The following is a 19,221-nucleotide window of genomic DNA, read 5'->3' as shown; positions in this document are numbered from 1 at the left end:
GCAGGTGCAACAGAGTTTTACTTGAAAGCAACACTTGGTGTCTGACGTGCCTTGGGTAGGGTCAGGGTGTCTGACGTGCCTCAGGTAGGGTCAAGGTACCTGAATTCAGCCTCTTGTTCAGCCATCTACTAATCTGTAAGCTTGTCCACGTTGGGCAGCTCCCTCATTCCTAAAATTGGGATAATGGAAATATCTACATCATAGCTTTCTGTTGACTTCTCAATGAGAACATATCATCAAACAGCTTTGTCTAGATCCTGACTGCCATCTAATGTGATTTAAATAACCTGTAGCTATCAACGTCATCATCACTTCATGAAAATCGGCCTACTGCAGTTTTCCTACTCTGGCTGTGGCAGTTGTGTGAGATGAGTAGCTCTGTCCATGATCTTCTTCTAGTACATAACCTGGGGGCATCCAGGAGTCACTGAACCCTCAAGGAGGACCCCAGGCTATAATCTGAGAGGCATCTGAGCACAGCAAGGGCCAGGCAGAGACATGGGACTCAGCTTTATTCTTTATCCGGCTGTTGGACAGCTCCAGCATAGCCCTGCTTCTGTCTTTGCAGAGGTGAGGCCAGGCCTGCTACAGAGAAGCTCCTTCCACGGGGTCCAGGTGGCTGGTGAAGCAGCTGTCATAAAAAATAGTCACTCTTTAAATCAGGATCATTGCATAAATTGTCCTGATGGTGATGTGTCTCAACTTAGTCACAAGCTACAGGAAGTGTAGATCCAATCATTTGATCCAATCATTAATTAGATAAATGCAAATTGCAACCATGTTCCAGAGAAAAACAATGAAGGAGAGATCTTTTAGCTAAAATCTCAAATAAGAGGAAAAGTTCAGCTATGTTAATGAAAATAGGAAAACAAGGCATTCCAGAAAAGAACAGTCAATATTGACATCTTTTAGGCGCGTAGTGAGGAAGTTACACAGGGGAGCAAGCCCACGGAACACAAGCTGCTACGGATTTCTGTATTGATCGTAAATGCCATGGAAAGCTTATCACCTCTTTTAAACAGAGGAAAGCACATCATTTGATTCTTGCCTTGAAGACTTTAGATTTTTCCCATTTAAGTCCTGAATTAAATCTAATTAACTTTAACAGAGCTGGAATGCTCTGACATTTCAAAGCAGTATAATTTTAAATTCCCATTTTTATCATGCGATTTTTGTCTCAAATTTTTCTTTCTAATGAAAGAAATTATTTCTGAAACTAGTTTAAATATTCAAAGCTCAAAATGTCTAAAAAAGCATATTTGGATTAAAATCATGCAAATTTTAAAGAAACATTGCTAATAAAAATTTTCTAAAATAAGGATTGCTTATATCCTCTTTTTTTAAGGATAGGTACATGTTTAAGGCAATGAAAATAGAGTGAGATTGTTGAGTTGATGCCATTCAATTACTGTTTCAACAGCATTTTATCTAGAAGGACCCAAATTCTTTATAGAAACTTGATTTCTCTATAGAAACTTGATTTCTCTATAGAAACTTGATTTAAAAATTTAAGCATTAAGATCCCTGCATTCAGTCATAGAACAAAAGAAAACTGTAAAATGCAGAAGAGCGGAAGAGAGATACTTTGATGATAGGCACATTGATTAGACTGGTGAAAAATTACCACTCCCTGCCTTAAAATATCAAAATACTATATCACACTTGATTTATTTCCTTCTTCCATTCTACTTAAAACTTCACTTGACGGTTCTTTGGCGTTAGCTGCCTATTTCTTAAACAAACAAAATCTAGATGTGTTCCTGATATTTTTAATTGCATACTATCTGAAGACATGATTAGCAACCACAGTGCAGGTTTGGAACAGATTTAAACTTTATTCATTCATTTAACAAACATTTCAGTGATAAAAAATGCTTCATTCTGTGCACTGGATTTTTATCAGTGTATGAAAAAAAAAGAAAATTTAGAAACCTAAATATCAATGCTGTCATGAAACTGATTTAGTTGGGGATGTCAAAAGGAGAAATAAAATAAGTAAAATGTATAGCAAATTAGTAGCTGACAAATACAATGAGACTAAACAGAATTTGTAGACAGATTGCTTTCATAACTAATGAATGTTTAGAGTCTTAGAATGGGTTAATGCCATGATTATTTACCATTTTAATGCCCATCATATATATATATATGTAGATACACTGTAGTAGAATGACAGCTCCCCTTTACTTAATGTTTACTGGACGCTGAATAATCACCTGGTTTCCAACACAATCCTAGTTGTAATTCGGTTTCCCTGTCATCAGATGAGACGCATGTTTGTCGTAGCTTGGATCATAGCTGGCTGGGACCACTTGAACTAAAATGCAGAGCAAGATTAGGGACCATTGTAGCCTGTGTCAGGGATTCATTCACAGAGTTAGTGAGATGTGGGAGAATCAGACGGATGACTAGTGGATTCTGGGTCAACTATAAGAAAGAGTCTGGCAGTGGGACTGGATTTCAACTGGAAGAGGAGAATTTTCACTATCTTAATTATCATTGCGGGGGGGGGCAGATTCTAAAAACGGAAAGGATTTTGCTTGCCAAGATGATATTAGATACCATTGTTTTGCTTAAAAACAATGGGCAAATATTCAAACACATTGGGACTCAGTGATTAAGAGTGACACCCATGAGGAAAAATGTTCTAAATTTGCTGGTTTAGAACAAAGAGTTTAAGAGATTTAAAGACCTTAATCATAGGGCAAGATCCCTGGAATTCAGACTGCTTTTCCAATGATCCTCTTATTCAAAGAGCCATGCATCTTTCACGTACAACCTTTTATTCTTTAATGTACTCATTTGGATTTTTACCCACTGTTTTCTGCTTTCTGCATTCTGTAATAGAGCAACAGGGACATTATACAGCTATTCTAAGGATTGATTATGTTTCACTTTATAAACCTTTAGATTGTTTATTTCCCGTTCATGTGTTTTTTTTTTTTTTCGTATTACTTTTGTTCCAATAACAAAGCACTACTGCAAAACCCCTGGCAGTGTGTTCCCTTCTGTAAACTGTTGAGCATCAGCTTTCACACGGAGGAATCTAGCACTAATGAAGGAAATGCAGATGAGTCTCTTCATTCTCATGCATATGCAGATTCTGATTTTGTTTATGCAAAGTGCGGGTGTTGGATCCCTGGTCACTTAGCAGCCAGTTCCCTATACTGCTAAGTGCTTGGCAATAACAGTCAGCTAATTAAACTAGTTAATTATTAAGTGTGTTGAATCTTAGGAAGGAATCCCTAAAATGGTTTGCCTTGCTTCACTCTGAAGACAATACCTGTTAAAAGACATCACGATATCTTCTGAGAAATGAAACTTTCAGATAAAGTTGCCACTTTAAAAAAAAAGATTTATTTATCTTCATTGTAAAGTCAGATATACAGAGAGCAGGAGAGACAGGAAGATCTCTTATCTGATTATTCACTCCCCAAGTGACTGCAACTGCGGGTGCTGCGCCGATCTGAAGCCAGGAGCCTCCTCCATGTCTCCCACACAGGTGCAGGGTCCCAAGGTTTGGGCCACCCTTGACTCCTTTGTTAGGCAACAAGCAGGGAGTTGGAAGGGAATCACAGCTGCCGGGATTAGAACTGGCGCCCTTATGGGATCCCAGCACGTTCAAGGTGAGGACTTTAGCCACTAGGCCGCCGTGCCGGCCCCCTAAAGTTGTGACTATTTAGTGAGTGCCTCACCAAAATTCTAAACAGGTAATAGGTTAGCTTCATGGGAACAATATCAACTTTAAATTACACACATTTTATTTAAAGTTTGCCTAGTGCCCACTTCACATGCTATTCATAAACTCTATGGTTTCTAAGTTAAAAAGCTGCATGTTTTTAAAACTAAAAATTTACAATACATGATTTTTCTGTTCCAGGGAGGAGCAGAACATAATATTCCAGTTGTCATTTCAAAAATTTCCAAGGAGCAAAGAGGTAAGATGTTCACAGAATTATAACACAGTCATTGCTTTGTAAATTCTTGTTATTGAAGAATGAATCATCAGCTGTTGTTGTGTCATGTGATGCCTGGCTTCATGTTCCCCATGGTGAGGAGTTAATTCCTGGGCTGTGCCCTTTATCACGCCACGGAAGGGCTCTCACAGAGGGGCAAAGCAGTGAAGTCCAGCAAGGTGACTGGGTGACTTGGAGATACTGCAGGCTTTCCTTGGTTTCATTAGGCACACACATATACAGAACCAGTCATAACACTGGATGTGTAGTAAAGACAAACCTACATTATTTTTTTCAGTTTCTGTATTCAGTTTTATTTAGCCTTCTGTAAAAGAAAAAAAAATATCATTTAGGAAAAATGACATATATGTAAAGCAATTGTCTTAGTATCTTAAACAATAGAACGATCCCAAGACTGATGGATTTAATGTGAGCATCTCAAACCTTTTCAGTGAGAACTCAGAAATATGTCAAAGAGAAAATTGTATCATTCACCAGAAGAATTAACCATTTTTAGTATGTTTAAGATCTGAAACAACAGAACTAAATAGAAATATACCTGCATGCATTTCAATAATCAAGGTGAATCGAACCTTATTCTTATATTGATATTCCCTCTTTGTACGACATTTGAGGTGCTAACCACAATAAGTAGATACATTTTTCGTTATGAATTTGATGATGCTTTAGTCAAGCCTTTTGTCTGAATGATGGCCCCTTTCTCATTACAGCGGAGCTTGCGGGACTACTTTTTATTGGAGATGCGATTCTGCAGGTACACATTTTACTCTCCTCCTCTTTGTGCAGCACAGAGAAATCTGCAACATACCATGAGAAACTATGTCTTTCTTTTTGTTGCAGATAAATGGGATTAATGTGAGAAAATGCAGACATGAAGAAGTGGTGAGTTTACTATTCCCCTAATGTTATAGTTTCCTCTATGTATAAGTAAGGATTTATTGCATTTCTAAAAGCTATGATTTATCCATTAGGGAAATACGACATTGATCTAGTATGTTATAAAATTTTCAATTATCTGTTAATTGATTCCTTTTCATTTCAGACACAGTTCAGTGTTACCCAGCATGAAACACATTTCAAACAAATACTTAAGCAGGGTTATTTTAGCTTCTGTCAATCTCAAAACCAGTTAAACATATCTCTTGATGAAATAATTTCTAGATATTTGCAAGTGTTTAAAAGCTTATCAGTAATAGCACAATATAAGTAAAATCTTATTTCATATTAGGATTCAATGGAAGAGCAAATAAAGGCTATATATGTGTGTGTGAATGTGTCTGAGGGACATAGGAATTCAAGGCAGAATTTTAATGTGTTATGAGTTGGCTGTTTATAAATGCACAAAATCAGAGGTTTTCAAAATTAGCTTTTTCTAACCTAGCAAATTTTGGTTTGGCAAATTTTGGTTTCTGGCCCTAAAGATTGAGTTTTAATAGTTCACTGAAGGGACTCCATTGTAGGCAACCTATAAACTATACTGTGAAAGATCTGTTGTCGAATGAATAAACAATAGTAAAGAGAACAGGACAGTAGTGGAGCTTTTGGAAATTTTTCTTCATGACTGATTAAATATTATTCATAAAGCCTTCCTTAGTAGCGCCTATAGGAAGCGCTGAAAACAAAATCATGTCTAAAATTTTATTGAGAAACAAACAAATGAAAATCATTGCAAACCTTTTTACCTTCCATACCTCTGATGCATTTTGGTTTGTGCAAGCATCGTTCTTCTGTTCATTTCTGTTTGGAGACTGCCATTCTGATGTATTCACACATTTCAACCCCATGAAAGGGAGACACGTGTCTGTGAGAAGTCAGAGTCTGGAGAATAAAAGAGAATGCCCTGGGCATAACAACTCAGCATTTGTGGGTGTCCCTTTATTTTGTCTCCTCAAACTCCTACTTAGGTCATCTTTTGCAACTCTGTGCAAACATCATGAAAAATATACACACATCCAGCCTAACATTTTCTACAAATACGCACGGATGACAGTATTTCCAAATGATTTTTTAAAACAAGTTAGAAAACATCACATCACAGAGACCTCTGTTCTGAAGACCCCTATGCATGCTTTACGTACACCTAAGTAAGTAAACATATTTTTATCTTTCATATTGTTTCAAAACATAAACTGATTTTAAATTCACTATTCATGGAATGAAAACAAACGCTTTCGCTTTAAAAACTGCAAGCTGTTTATTGGAAGGTGTTTGTGATTTGCCCTTCAGAGGCAAGCAGCGAGCTTGGACAAATTGCTATGGAGCGCTGATTAAACAGCTCAGTGTGGCATGAAAGATTAGAACATGCTAATCACACCACTGCTGATGGTGCACATTCTCTTTCAATGGAAAGACTTTGGGGATTGTTCTGGAAATTCCATGTGGTCCTTCACAAAATACTTTTTGTTTACTGACACCCTTAACACTGTGGTCATTGAAATATAGGTACCATTACTTCTATTTGATTCCAATCCTTGTTTTCCCCCAGCAACTAGATGTCTTTTTTCTTGCTACTTATTACCTGAGTGAATAGACTTACACCTCAGTGGGACAGAGATACTAATTAAGTGTTTTAAAATGAACTCACCTGGGCAGAAAAAAGCCACAATTAGCTCAGAGGGTGTCCGTGGTTTTGAACTAGCCTGCTGATATGCCACATTTGGTATAGAGTTCCAAAATCAGAAACCCATTGTGCAGGAACAATAGCCCGTCATTTCTATGTGACTGTTCTATTCTTCACCTCCTCTCTCCATTCTCATTGTTAGAGATTCTACATTCATCCACAAACCATTGGGAAGGTTTCACTTGTTATTTTGTGTTGGAGTTGGAGAGTTTGACACTACCGGGTGATTCCACATGGCCCATACTCTCTGATCAGTAGATTTTATTTCATTGCTGCAGCACTTCCTGTTTTTCATGGCACCATTCTGGGGGTGGGGCAATAATCAATTCTGGTTTTCCCTGACACCCTTTGTACCCCATGGCATTTGTCCTGCTGAAAGATTACTGAAGAAGAGAAGCACACAAAGTTTCCTCATGAATTAAACATGAGAACCATTGTGCCAACAGTGTTACGAGTGCATCATGATGTACACATTGGACTTCCCCTCGCATACCCTACACTATCCCAATCCCAGGTCAACCTACTGACCTAATCCAAAGCAACTGGGCTTATACTTCAGCCTCTTTCTTCCTTCTCAGAAAACTTGAACTAACAATTTTTTGGAATGGTATGCTGATTTTTGGAATGAAGTTAAATATGTGAGGCTTCTAGCATACGTCTAGCTATTGAGAAGACTTCTATCTCACTTTATACCACTCATCATTGCAATTTGGCATGCTGCCATCATTTTTTTTCCTTAGTCCTATGGGAGATGCTGTGCCTGTGTCCACTGGTGTCCCGTATGATCTTTGCTGGAAGTCAGGTGTCATCCCCTGGACACAGAGCTAACAGTGCTCTGTGTCTCAAATTGGCTCCACATATTCCAACGTGGAATCAAGGTGGGCATCTGTGGTACAGAATGAATTGTATTGTCTGTATCTATACGTTCATGTTTTTTTTTGTTATTGTTAACTAGCAAAACTGATCACCTATAAAAAGTCTGAGTGCTGTCTATGTTAAACACATTTAAATTAATTGCTCAATAAAAAAGAGAGAGAGAGAGAAAGAGAGAGACAGTATTGGGCTGGTGTGATGGTATAGCAGGGAAATTGTCTACCTTTGCCACCAGCATTCCAAATGGACTCTGTGATCCATGCCCTGGAAGCTCTGCTTCCTATCCAGCTCCCTGCTAATGCCCTAGGAAAGCAACAGATGGTGGTTCAAGTCCCTGGGACTGTGCATTTGTGTGGGAGACCCAGAAGAAGCTCCTGGTTCCTGGATTTGGACTAACTCTACTCCATTACACTTCAGGGTATGAATCAGCAGATGACAGATATTTCTATTTCTCTTTCTTTCTGTGAATCTGCCTTTCAAATATAAAATAACTATATACTTAAAAAGAGAAAAGAAAAATGGCATCAATCACTTGATATGACTACACTTACTGGCATATGGGCATTATTTTAAAATTAAAACAGTATAGAAAAAGTTGGAGATAGAAATTGAAAATAAGAAAGAAATAGAGTCAGTATTGTGGTGTTAAAGGTTAATTCATCCCCTGCAAAATGTGTATCAAATGAATGCCAGTTACAGACCTGTTGTTACACTTCTAATCCAACTCCCTGCTAATGTGATGTGAAAGCAGTTGAAGATATACCTAGAAACCAGGCCCTTGCCGTTGCTGCTGGGAAACTGGATAGGGCTCCAGGCTCCTTGATTTTATTTGGCCTTGGACAAGCTATTGTAGTCATTGGTGGAGTGCACAACAGATAATCTCTTTCTCTTGCAACATTCTTGAAAATTTATCAATTATGTATCTACAATAAACAGATACAATATTAAATAATATTTAACTCTACAAAAACTAGAAGTGCTTCTTGAATTAAAAGATATCTCTGTTCTTACAAAATAGTATGTCAGGATAACTAGGGAATGTCCACACAGTAAAAATCTAAATATAGAATAGATGATTGTGATGTGGAGTAGAAGGAATAGGCAGGTATTTCTAGAGGTGGGCTTATAAAGGCACATTGATAGGCTTGGGATTTAGGAATTCCCCAAGAAGGGGTTCATCTTTATACATGTATAATTTTCATGAAGAAAAAATATTAGATTATATGAACTATACTTAATCAGTGCTTCATTCTGAATTTGATTTCATTCTGAAATAATAATTATTTTTATAAGAGAAACATAAAAGCTCAACTATATAAAAATTTGCACTCATACAATGGAAATACTGTTGCAGAAATGAATACTGGTTGATATCATTTTGGTTGTTTTTATATAGTAAACTTTAACTTTCCATTTCCACAAGAACATGTTCTTTTTCCAATTTATATTAATCAGAAAAAAGACATTACAAAGGTTATAGCAAATCTCCTGAAGATCAAGCAGTAATTTATATATTGGAACAGTCTTAGAGGTTTTATGCATCACCAAGAAACATATTTGCAGTGTACACAAATCATTTTAGACTTTGGTGAAAAGATTAAAATGTCATTCAGTTATAAATCATGGTTTATCATACTGCTAGAAATTATATTGCTCACAACTTGGAAAAAACAAAGCTTTTGTGCTCTAAATGACCAATGCATTTTATGCATCCAAGTGTTTTTCTTTGAACTATCCATACATGAAATCATTTAACTTAACATTTCTCAGTGATTTGGAAAAGTTAAGTGTAAAAATAAAAAGTCCAGAGATTCTTTTTACGCCACCTCTGATATTAGAAGTGAATAAAATATTCAAAGAGTCTCTTATTTGTGTGTTTAGATTTAATATGCTTAAGAGTCTATGAACCCTTATGTCAAAATTGTCAAAAATGCTAATAATAAAAAAAGAGTCTATGTATCCGTTCCTTAATTAAGAATACATGAAATGGCCAGCATGGTATGCTAGCGGCTAGAAACCTTGCCTTGCATACACCGGGATCCCATGTGGGAGCCAGTTCTAATCCCCTTGGCCTCCCTACCTATCCAGCTCTCTGCTTGTGGCCTGAGAATGCAGCATGGATGGGACAAAGTTTTGGAACCCTGCACTCTTATGGGAGCTTGGGAAGAAGTGTTGGGCTCCTGGCTTTGGATTGGCTTAGCTCATCTCCAGCAGCCTGGGGAGTGAACCATGGACAGAAGATCTTGCTTTCTGTCTCTCCTCCTCTCTGTATATATATAGGCCTTTCCAATAAAAATAAATAAATGTTTAAAAAAATAATAATACATGAAGACAACACACGTAGCCTTTTACTGACATGCATTCTGTCTCCTTATGATGGCTATTAATGCCCATCAAGTTCTTATTTCTGCTCATATGCCATGTAACTGTGCAACCCTTCTATTACTGAGATTACACATCTACCAAATAATGAGACAAAATCATAATGTTTTAGTTGATCCCCAGATATTTTCATTCTAGGAAAAAAATAGAGGAGACACAGCAGCAGACACACCTGGACCAATCACACTGAGAAGGGATAGACCCCTGTGGAAGAAATGAGTGTGTCTGTCATCTGCTCTTCCTTCAGCAGAGACTCTTTTCAGTCTCTCTCGTGTCCTTAGAGGATAGAAGGAGAAACAGAAATGGGTGAATGGTAATATACAAATCATAAACTTTTGCAAAGCCCTTATTTTATTTTCAAGATCATCAAATTATCAAACAAGGAGAAGAATGTAGGAATGGAGTTTTGAAGATCTGGGATAATGATTTTTTTCTAATAGATACTTCCAATCATGTTATGTGATAAAGAACCTAAATCCTACATCCCCTTGGCAAATTCTTTCCCTTTCTCTCTTTCTTTCCCTCCCTTTCTTTTCTTTGCTTTTCCTTTCTTTTCTTTTCTTTTCTTTTCTTTTCTTTTCTTTTCTTTTCTTTTCTTTTCTTTTCTTTTCTTTTCTTTTCTTTTCTTTTCTTCTCTTCTCTTTCCTTTTCTTTTCTTTCTTTCTCTTCTCCTTCCTTCCTTCCTTCCTTCCTTCCTTCCTTCCTTCCTTCCTTCCTTCCTTCCTTCCTTCCTTCCTTCCTTCCTTCCTTCCTTTTTCTTATCTGAAATAAGACTTTAAAACATCATGGGCTTGTCCAGGTGTGGTAGCCTAGTGGCTAAAGTTTTCCTCCTCCAGGCACCAGAATCCCATATGAGCAACGGTTCTAATCCTGATTGCTCTACTTCTTGTCCAGCTCCCTGCTTGTGGCCTGGGAAAGCAGCAGAAAATGGTCCAAAGCTTTAGGACCCTAAACACAAATGGAAAGCCCAGAAGAAGCTCCTGACTCCTGGCCTTGGATCAGTTCAATTCTGGAAGATCTTTCTCTCTGTCTCTCCTTCTCTCTGTAAATTTGAACGACCAATAAAAATAAACAAATAAATAATTTCTAAGAAAAAAATGTCATGGACAATCTCTTTTCCAGCCAAATTGCTCAGAATTGTTTAATGTAAAAGGATAACATTTATTCAAACCTAGAAAGTAAAGTGATGATATTTACAAAACAAACAAAAAGGGAAGTGCATACAAAAATCTCGAAAGTGAAAAAGTGACACTGAGCATGGTCACAGCTATTCAGATGAGTGTTTTTTTTTAATGGGTAACTGTAACCTTTGTGGAACAAAGTTCTAGTTCCCAGGAGAAAGCCCATTCAAAAGGAAAAAAAAAAAAGAAAGAAGGAATACAATTTTTAGGGGAAAGGCATAAAACTATTAGAGAGCAGTGAATAATAGATGATTTAGAAAAAAAAATCTAAAAATAGGCGAGAATTCTTGTTGATTTGAGAATAAGACAGATGAGTGGGTGTCATCTTAGGAGGGCTCAGGGGACATTACATGAAGCAAGTGGCTAGGGAATGTTCAAAAAAAAAAAAAGAAGAACAAGTGCAACTTCCCCTCTACACAAAATGTCTTTCTTTGAACTGCTAGAACAGGGCAGCTAAGTTATTATCATGATCAGAGAAAGTTAGAATAGTCTTCTTTAGTGAAGACTAAAAAAGAATAATCTTTCTTTAGAGAAAGAACACACAAACAATTCATGTTAATTCTCCCAAGCAAGTTTGGTGCCCTCTTACAACCCCTCCGTAGAACCAGTCATGGAGAATCCAGCATCCAAGACAGAAAGTTCACTTTTCAGTGTCTCTCTGTTGAAGAACAACAGAATATTGAAGTGTCACCAGCACTGGAAAAAATTATTCATATCAAATGAAAAACTAAGACATGGAATGTAAATTAGAAGAAACATAAAAAATAAGGTTCAGAAATAAAGAACTTAGAGCTTTAGTACTTTCAGGGTAAACTGGAGAAATTATTTTTAAATAGCATCAACATTGCATAAAGATTACTAAAGGAATGTAAGAAAAGAACTTAGATAATAAAATCTGATAGAAATATTGAAAAATAAGGAATGCAGAAATAGTACCGATAAACCAGAAATATATCAAAATGAAATGAAATAGATTAGTAAAGATTTGGGCAATATGACAGAAAAAAAATGTTAAAAATTCTTATATAAGACTAATAGAATTCAGAAAGAACATGTATCTGATTAGAACACTAACTCATATCAAAGGAGTGACACAGGAAAAGTAAATAGATTTGATGTATATTCTTTGAGATATAAGCACAATGACAAGTAAAATAAAATGAAAAACAAAGCACACGTCCGCTTGTCTGTGCTTGCTCAGAGATGGCACAGCATCTTCAGCTCACTTTGCACTTCCTTAATAGTTAAGAATATTGAAGCAAATTTAGGTCAACTTCCTCTTGCTGATCTTTCAGGATTTAAAAAAAAAATTCCAGTTTTTACAACAGTATATCCTTTCCATGTCTTCACCAATTGTGTATCTAATATAATTTTCAGGAATTCATTGTTAGATTCTAAATATTGCAGTAAATGCATATTTATGACAACACAATTCTCTTTAATTCTCATGCTCACATGATGTTAATACAAAGAACATTTATTCAGTATAGTTAATAGATACATTTCTAACAGTCTAAATGATGTCCCCCCTTCCCTCCTTTCCCCTTCCTTTTCCTTTCTTCCTTTCTTCCTTCTGTCCCTCTTTTCTTCTCCTTCCCTTCTCCTTCCGGTATGAGGTATGCCAAGAAAAGTATTGATCAGTTTCACTTTGGATCATTTCTTAAACCTGAAACACAAGCTTTTTGGATATTTGATTTTTGTAAATGATACTTATTTTTGTGTTAAAACATTTTAGATTGATGTAAAATGTATAAAGGTAGTAGTGAGTTGAGTTGTAATATGCCTCACACTAGATTTCTTAAATTATTAACCATCACATGATTATGGTATCCATGGTGCCTCATTGAGAAAGTCTACATGTTAGATTTCCTTGGTTCACCTGTTGACTATCCTTATTTATCCAACTCCCCTCAGAAATACACACTATATTATGTAGGATTTCTCCTTTGAGGTTTCTTGTCTGTGACAGTTTCTCAGACTTTTGTCGTGTTTGATCATCTTCAGAGTTTGGAGTAGTATTATTCCAGTATTTTGTATGGTGTCCCTCAGCTGTTACTTTTCTTGTGATTAGAATGTCCCTCAGCTGTTATTTTTCTTGTGACTAGAATGTGTATTTCAGAGAAAAACCACAGAGTAAAATGCCATTATTATCACATCATAACACGGGAATATTAACTCCACTACAATTGTGAACACCTTTGTTAGAATGAGCTTGTTGGATTTCCCCACTGTGCACTCATTTCTTCTTTGTTTTTCTCCCATATTTTATTCTTTGAAACGTGGCCTCTGATTAGAACACTAACTCACCTGAAGCAAGAGAACGCACACACTGAAGCAAGAGAAAGGTTGCTTAGTCTTGTGGGATATGAGCAGATGCCCAATATCCAATATCATAAGATCTGGAATGCTTTCATCTGGAAGTATTCATTGAGCTTTCAGTTGGCTCCACTGTCACTTAAAAGAGACAATCCCTGACATGGCGAGCAGCGTTCCGGTACAGTGGTTAAGCCACCAGAAACAGTATCACTGTTCTGTGTCTGAGCGTTGGTTCAAGGTCAGGTTGCTCTGCTTTTGAACTAACTCTCTGCTGATGTACCTTGGAATGCGGAAGAAAGCCTAAAAATGTGTTCCCCCACCACTCACATGGTAGATCACAGTGCAATTTGTGGCTTTTAGTTTTAGATTATTTGTTTATTTGAAAGCAGAGTTTAAGAGAAAGATAGCCTTGATTTGCTGGTTCACTCCCTAGTGACTTCAACAGCAAGATTTTGGCCATGCTGAAGCCAAGAAGTGGGAACTCTGTTTTGCTCTGCCACATGTGTGGCCAGTGCCCAAATCCTTGGGCCAACTTCACGACCTTCTGAGGCACATTGTCAGGAAAATCTATCAAAAGCAGAGAAGCTGGGTCTTCACCATGAATGCCAATATGGGCCACAAGGATGCCAGCTTCACGAGTGGCTGCTTACCATGTCAAAACATCACCACCGGGCAGGGTTAGGCTGAGCCATGCCATGCATTATTTTGCATATTAGATGGTCCCATGGACAGAGCTACAACCACCATATGTGTATAGGCTGATGTGTGTGGTGGACTGAGAAAAGAAAAAAAAAAAACATCACCACCAATTTACATTTGTTTTAATAATTCTAGTTTACCATTGTTGGGATGTAGGGAAAGAATTATCTTCCATATATTAAACATGTATCCAGCTACATTGCTGTAATTTTTAATTCTAGGATTTTTCCCCCACAAATAATGGTGTCCTCTGTGATTAAGATAACCTGTTTTTCTTTCCAAACTATGTAACTTATTTCTGCTTGTTATCTCATTGCACTTACTAGATCTTCCAATCTACTTTAAATACGATGGAACATTTCTATGCCTTGCCATTACATATGAAATTACATGAAGGTTTTTATTTATAGTATTTATAGGTGTTCTTTTCCAGGCTGAGAAATTTCTCCTTATTAGTTTGTAAATAATTTTTTAAAAGACTTATTTAGTTGAAAGTCAAGACATACAGAAACATAGGAAAGGATGGGCCTAGTGCACACAGTGGCATAGCAACTGATGTTCTTGCCTTGAAAGCACCAGGATCCCATATGGTCACCGGTTCTAATCCCGGCAGCCCTGCTTCCCATCCAGCTCCCTGCTTGTGACCTGGGAAAGCAATGGATGTACTGCCCAAAACTTTGGGACCCTGCACCCGCATGGGAGACCTGAAGGAAGTTCCTGGTTCCTGGCTTTGGGTCAGCTCAGCTCCGGTCGTTGTCATCACTTGGGGAGTGAATCATTGGACAGAAGATGATTCTGTCTCTCCTCCTCTCTGTGTATCTGAATTTATAATAAACATAAAATAAATCTTAGAAAAATAGGAAAGGACACAGAGAAACAGAGATATAGTCTATCTACTAATTCAGTTCCCAGATGGTGCTAAAGGCAAGTGCTAAGCCAGGCTAAACCAGGATCCAAGAGTTTCATGCAGGGTTCCCAAATGGTTGGCTGCAGCCCTATTACCTGTTGCATCCAGTGCTATTTGATTCAGGCACATCAGCAGGAAGGTTGATGAGCTGTGGAGCAGCCAGGAAGCAAAACGCTCACATATGGGATGCCAGCAATGCAGGCAGCATGTTTACATACCATGCCAGAATACCTGTTCCTTGTAGATTGATTATAACCTAGATGCTTTCTATCCTTCTTCCAATACTTTTTTTCTGTATGAATTATAATAAATGCATGATTTTTCTTCTTTTCTTTGAGTTTCCTGGCTTACATTGATTGAATTATAAATGTTGAGCTATCCTTGCTTGCTTGGAACAGATACCATATAGTATGGTGTATAATTCTCTTTTTCTAATGTTGAATTTGATTTGCTAGTTGATATTTTGTTGAAGAAAATTGTAGCCTTGCTCATGAGAAAAATTGGTCTTTTTTTTTCTAAAATTATGCTTTCTATATTTTGAATATTTAACAATATCACCACAGAAAGAGTATTTTTGATATGTTGACTTCATTTCATCTATCACATATCTAGGAAGCAGGTTACTGAGTAACGCGGTAGTTGTATTTTTCATTCATTGAGGAACCTCTCACTCTATTGTTTGTAATAACTTATATCCCCATCACCAGTGCACCTCTGTTCCCTTTACCACACATCCTTAACAGCTCCTGTTATATTTTGTTATTTTGATGTCATTATTTTTTCCTAAGTTTTGTGTATTTGTTTAAAGAATAGTTACACAAAGAGGATGAGGAGACAGAAAAATGAAACAGAAAGCGATCTTCTGTCTACTGATTTATTTCCCAAATGTCTACAATGGCCAGGGTTGGACCAGTGGGAAGAGGAGCCAGAAAGTCCATCTGGAATCTCACACTTGAGTACAGGGGCCCAAGGCTTTTGATCATCCCACTGCTTTCCCATGCACTTATCAACTAGCAGTATCAGAAGTGAAGGACATGACAATGCTGTGCCCATTGTGATGCCGAGTTTCAGCTGGCATCTTACATTGTTATATCTCAGTTCCTGACCTGAAAATTATAATCACGCCAACTGGACTCAAAGAAGTCTATGTGTTCAATCTGTATGTCCATGATGATTAGTGATGTTGACCAGTTTTTACTTATATCACTTGAACATTTTTAGATTTCTTTGCAATATTTATTTGGATCTGCTGCTCAAATCTTGTACATTAAGTTATTGTACTTATATGATTAAGCTCATTTTTTAAAATTCGGGTTTTTAACCCCCTGTCAGATGTCTAATACTCTTCTGTTCTACATGTATTTATTCAGTCTATCAAGTGCTTCATTTATTGTAAAGAATATTCTTAATTTAAAATTCCAAATGCTTAATTTCGCTTTTTTGCCTATGTTTTAGGGATCTTTTTCATAAAATATTTTCAAAGTCAATGTTCTAAGACATATCTTCTATGTTATGTATGCTGGCTTCATAGTGTCAGAACTTATATTTGGGTATTTAACATTTTAGTATGTTTAAAAAGAGTTATTTATTTGTTTATTATTTTCCACGACACAGTTTGGTAGGTATAGTAGTCCCCCCCTTCATATGCCTAGCCTCTCTCCGCCTTCTCCCACAAACCTGCTGTTTTCCCCAAATTGTTACAGTAGGACAGTCCTTCAACATCAGCCACAAGTCCAGCATTCTGCTATTTAAGAATATCACTGCGTTGAAGGAATAAGCAATGGTAGAAAGTCCAGTATTCTATTGTCAAGGAATATTTAACAGTCTCGTTGGTAGAATTCTTGTTATTCAGAAGTAAATATTTACTTTTATTTGAGAGGCCAATTTTACAGAAACAAAATGAGAGATAGAGAGAAGGTCTTAAATCTGTTGGTTCGAGCCCGGTGTGATAGCATAGCAGTTAAGTTCCTCAGCTTGAATGCACTGAGATCCCATATGGGTGCCGGTTCTAATCCCAGTGGCCCTGCTTCCCATCCAGCTCCCTGCCTGTGACCCGGGAAAGTAGCAGAGAATGGCCCAAAGCCTTGGGCCACGTGGGAGACTTTGTACCCATGTGGGATACCTGGAGGAGTCGCCCCGTTTCCAATTGGCTCAGCTCCAGCCATTGCGGCCGCTTGAGGAGTGAACCATCCCACTGAAGATCTTCCTCTCTGTCTCTCCTCTCTGTATATCCGCCTTTCCAATAAACAATAAATAAATTTAAAAAATCTGTTTGTTCACTTTCCAAACAACGCAAAGCAAAAGCTGAGCTGACTCAAAGCTGAGGTACAGAAGTGTACTAGGGATCTGCTATGTGAGTACACATTCCCCAGGACCTGCATCATTGTCTGTTGCTTTCACAGGTCATAAGCAGGCAGCTGGATAGAGAACAGAGCAGCTGGGACATGAGCTGGTGTCCGTGTGGGATGCCAGTACCACTGGGTAGAGGATTATCTGTACATAATTTAATCCCATCTTTGTATATATTGAAAGATGTAAAAAAATTTTCTTCCTTTGAGGATAAATTCCTTTTATTAGAAAGGCAGAGTGGCAGAGAGAAGAGACAGAAAGAAAGAGATCTTCCTTGTGCTGATTCACTTCTCCCAAATGGCAAAAACAGCCAGAGTTGAGTCTGTCCGAAGTCAGAACATTTGGGTGTTTGTTTAGCAGTCATAAATGAGAAACTGGATCAAAACTGGAGCAATAAGGATAGGAATCAACACACATCTGGGATGCCAGCCTCGCAGACAAAGCCCTAGCTTATTATCCCTGCTCAAGTTCATTATTTTGTATATGTATATTAATTTTTTCAGAACCATTTTTGGAAATGCAGTTAAAGATAAGTTCCATTTTATGCATTCATTTATTTGCTTATTATTTATGTATTTGAAAGATAAAGTGATTGATCAAGACAGAAAATGAGAGGAAGAGAGAGAGAGAGGAAGAAAGAAAACTACCTATTTATTGTTTTATTTCCCAAATAGCTCAAAGGTGGGGAAAGCTGAAGTCATAAACTCCACCCAAATCTCCCACAATTGGGAAAGAGACCCAAAGACTTGGCCCAGCTTCTGCTGTTTCATAGATGAATAAGGAGCTATATCAGAAACTAGATAGTTAGGCCTGCCGGCATCTCAAATAGAGGCTACTGTACCACAATGCAGGTTTGGCTAACCTCTTTTTTCTTGGCTTTTCAATTGAGATTCTTGGATAGTTCTTCAAACTGTAAATTGAATATGTTGAGAGCAAATACAATGGTGTGCCAGCTAAACTCCATTGTTGGTAGGCTGTGTTATTTAAATGTTGGGGACTTGCTGGAATTTGTCGGGTAATCATTAAAGTGAGAAAATGAATGTAAAAAATGTGATCAGATACTTCTAAATCAGTTTCAGTGGGATTCCATAGAATTGTTGAGGAATGCTATTCAGTAGACATTTCTGTATCTCAAATACACAGAACTTCCATAATAAAGAAAAAATATTTTTGTAGTCATGTAACTAGTATTTATTCAGTCAATATAAAGTTCAAAATCTTCTCCAAGTGTTTTTCTGATGATAAAAAGCTGAGTTTCTGATCTGCTAGATAGACGTAACTACTTGTGATATTTGTGGAGAAAAATATATTGCAGAGATATTAAGTCAATTGCCCAATAGTACACAGCTAGCACCTAATAAAAACAGCATTTAAACTTCTGCTATCCACCTTCCAAGCTCAAATTTTAGCAATTATATACCATATTGTTAGTTCAGGGATGGTTTTATTGTAATAATCTTTCTTTTAAAATTGCAATGAGAGAGGAAGTTCTTGCCTTTTGTTTTCTTTACGATTGCTACAGAGCTTCGATATTGAAATGCAGCCTTCTACCCTGATTCTTAATCTTATCTAAAGCCAATGTCTGATTGTTGTATTGTGTTCAGAAAAAAAATATATATATATATAATTTTGACCCTATAAAAAGTGATATCTTAGTGCAGTCCTCTAATTTCCAAATTAGCAGTAAATCTTTTCTCTTTCCTATTTTTTTCTTTTTCTTATTTAGAATTCTCTATACTTTTTAAAAAAATTATTTTTCTTATTTGTTGGACAAGGTGAGCAAAAGAGATTGAGAGAAAGAGAGAGAATTTCATTCCACAAAACGCTACAGCTGGGGCTGAGCCAGACCAAACTCAGGAACCCAGCACGTAATTGGTATGCTCTGCATGGTAGAGGGACTCAATAATCTGCTACATT

General features: G+C 37.1%; 1 protein-coding gene across 1 annotated transcript in view; it reads left to right on the top strand.

Annotated features, from left to right (window-relative positions):
• Positions 1–19,221, top strand: part of SNTG1 (syntrophin gamma 1) — a 584,956-nt gene that overhangs the window by 396,439 nt on the left and 169,296 nt on the right. Inside the window, exons 6-8 of the mRNA XM_040972717.1 lie at positions 3,881–3,938; positions 4,688–4,731; positions 4,818–4,859. Coding sequence (XP_040828651.1) covers positions 3,881–3,938; positions 4,688–4,731; positions 4,818–4,859 — 144 coding nt within the window. The remainder of the gene's footprint in view (positions 1–3,880; positions 3,939–4,687; positions 4,732–4,817; positions 4,860–19,221) is intronic.

Source organism: Ochotona curzoniae, unplaced genomic scaffold (genome assembly GCF_017591425.1).
Source record: "Ochotona curzoniae isolate NIBS_2020 unplaced genomic scaffold, NIBS_Ocur_1.0 contig_2318, whole genome shotgun sequence".
Taxonomy (NCBI): domain Eukaryota; kingdom Metazoa; phylum Chordata; class Mammalia; order Lagomorpha; family Ochotonidae; genus Ochotona; species Ochotona curzoniae.
This window is presented reverse-complemented; position numbering and strand designations above follow the sequence as displayed.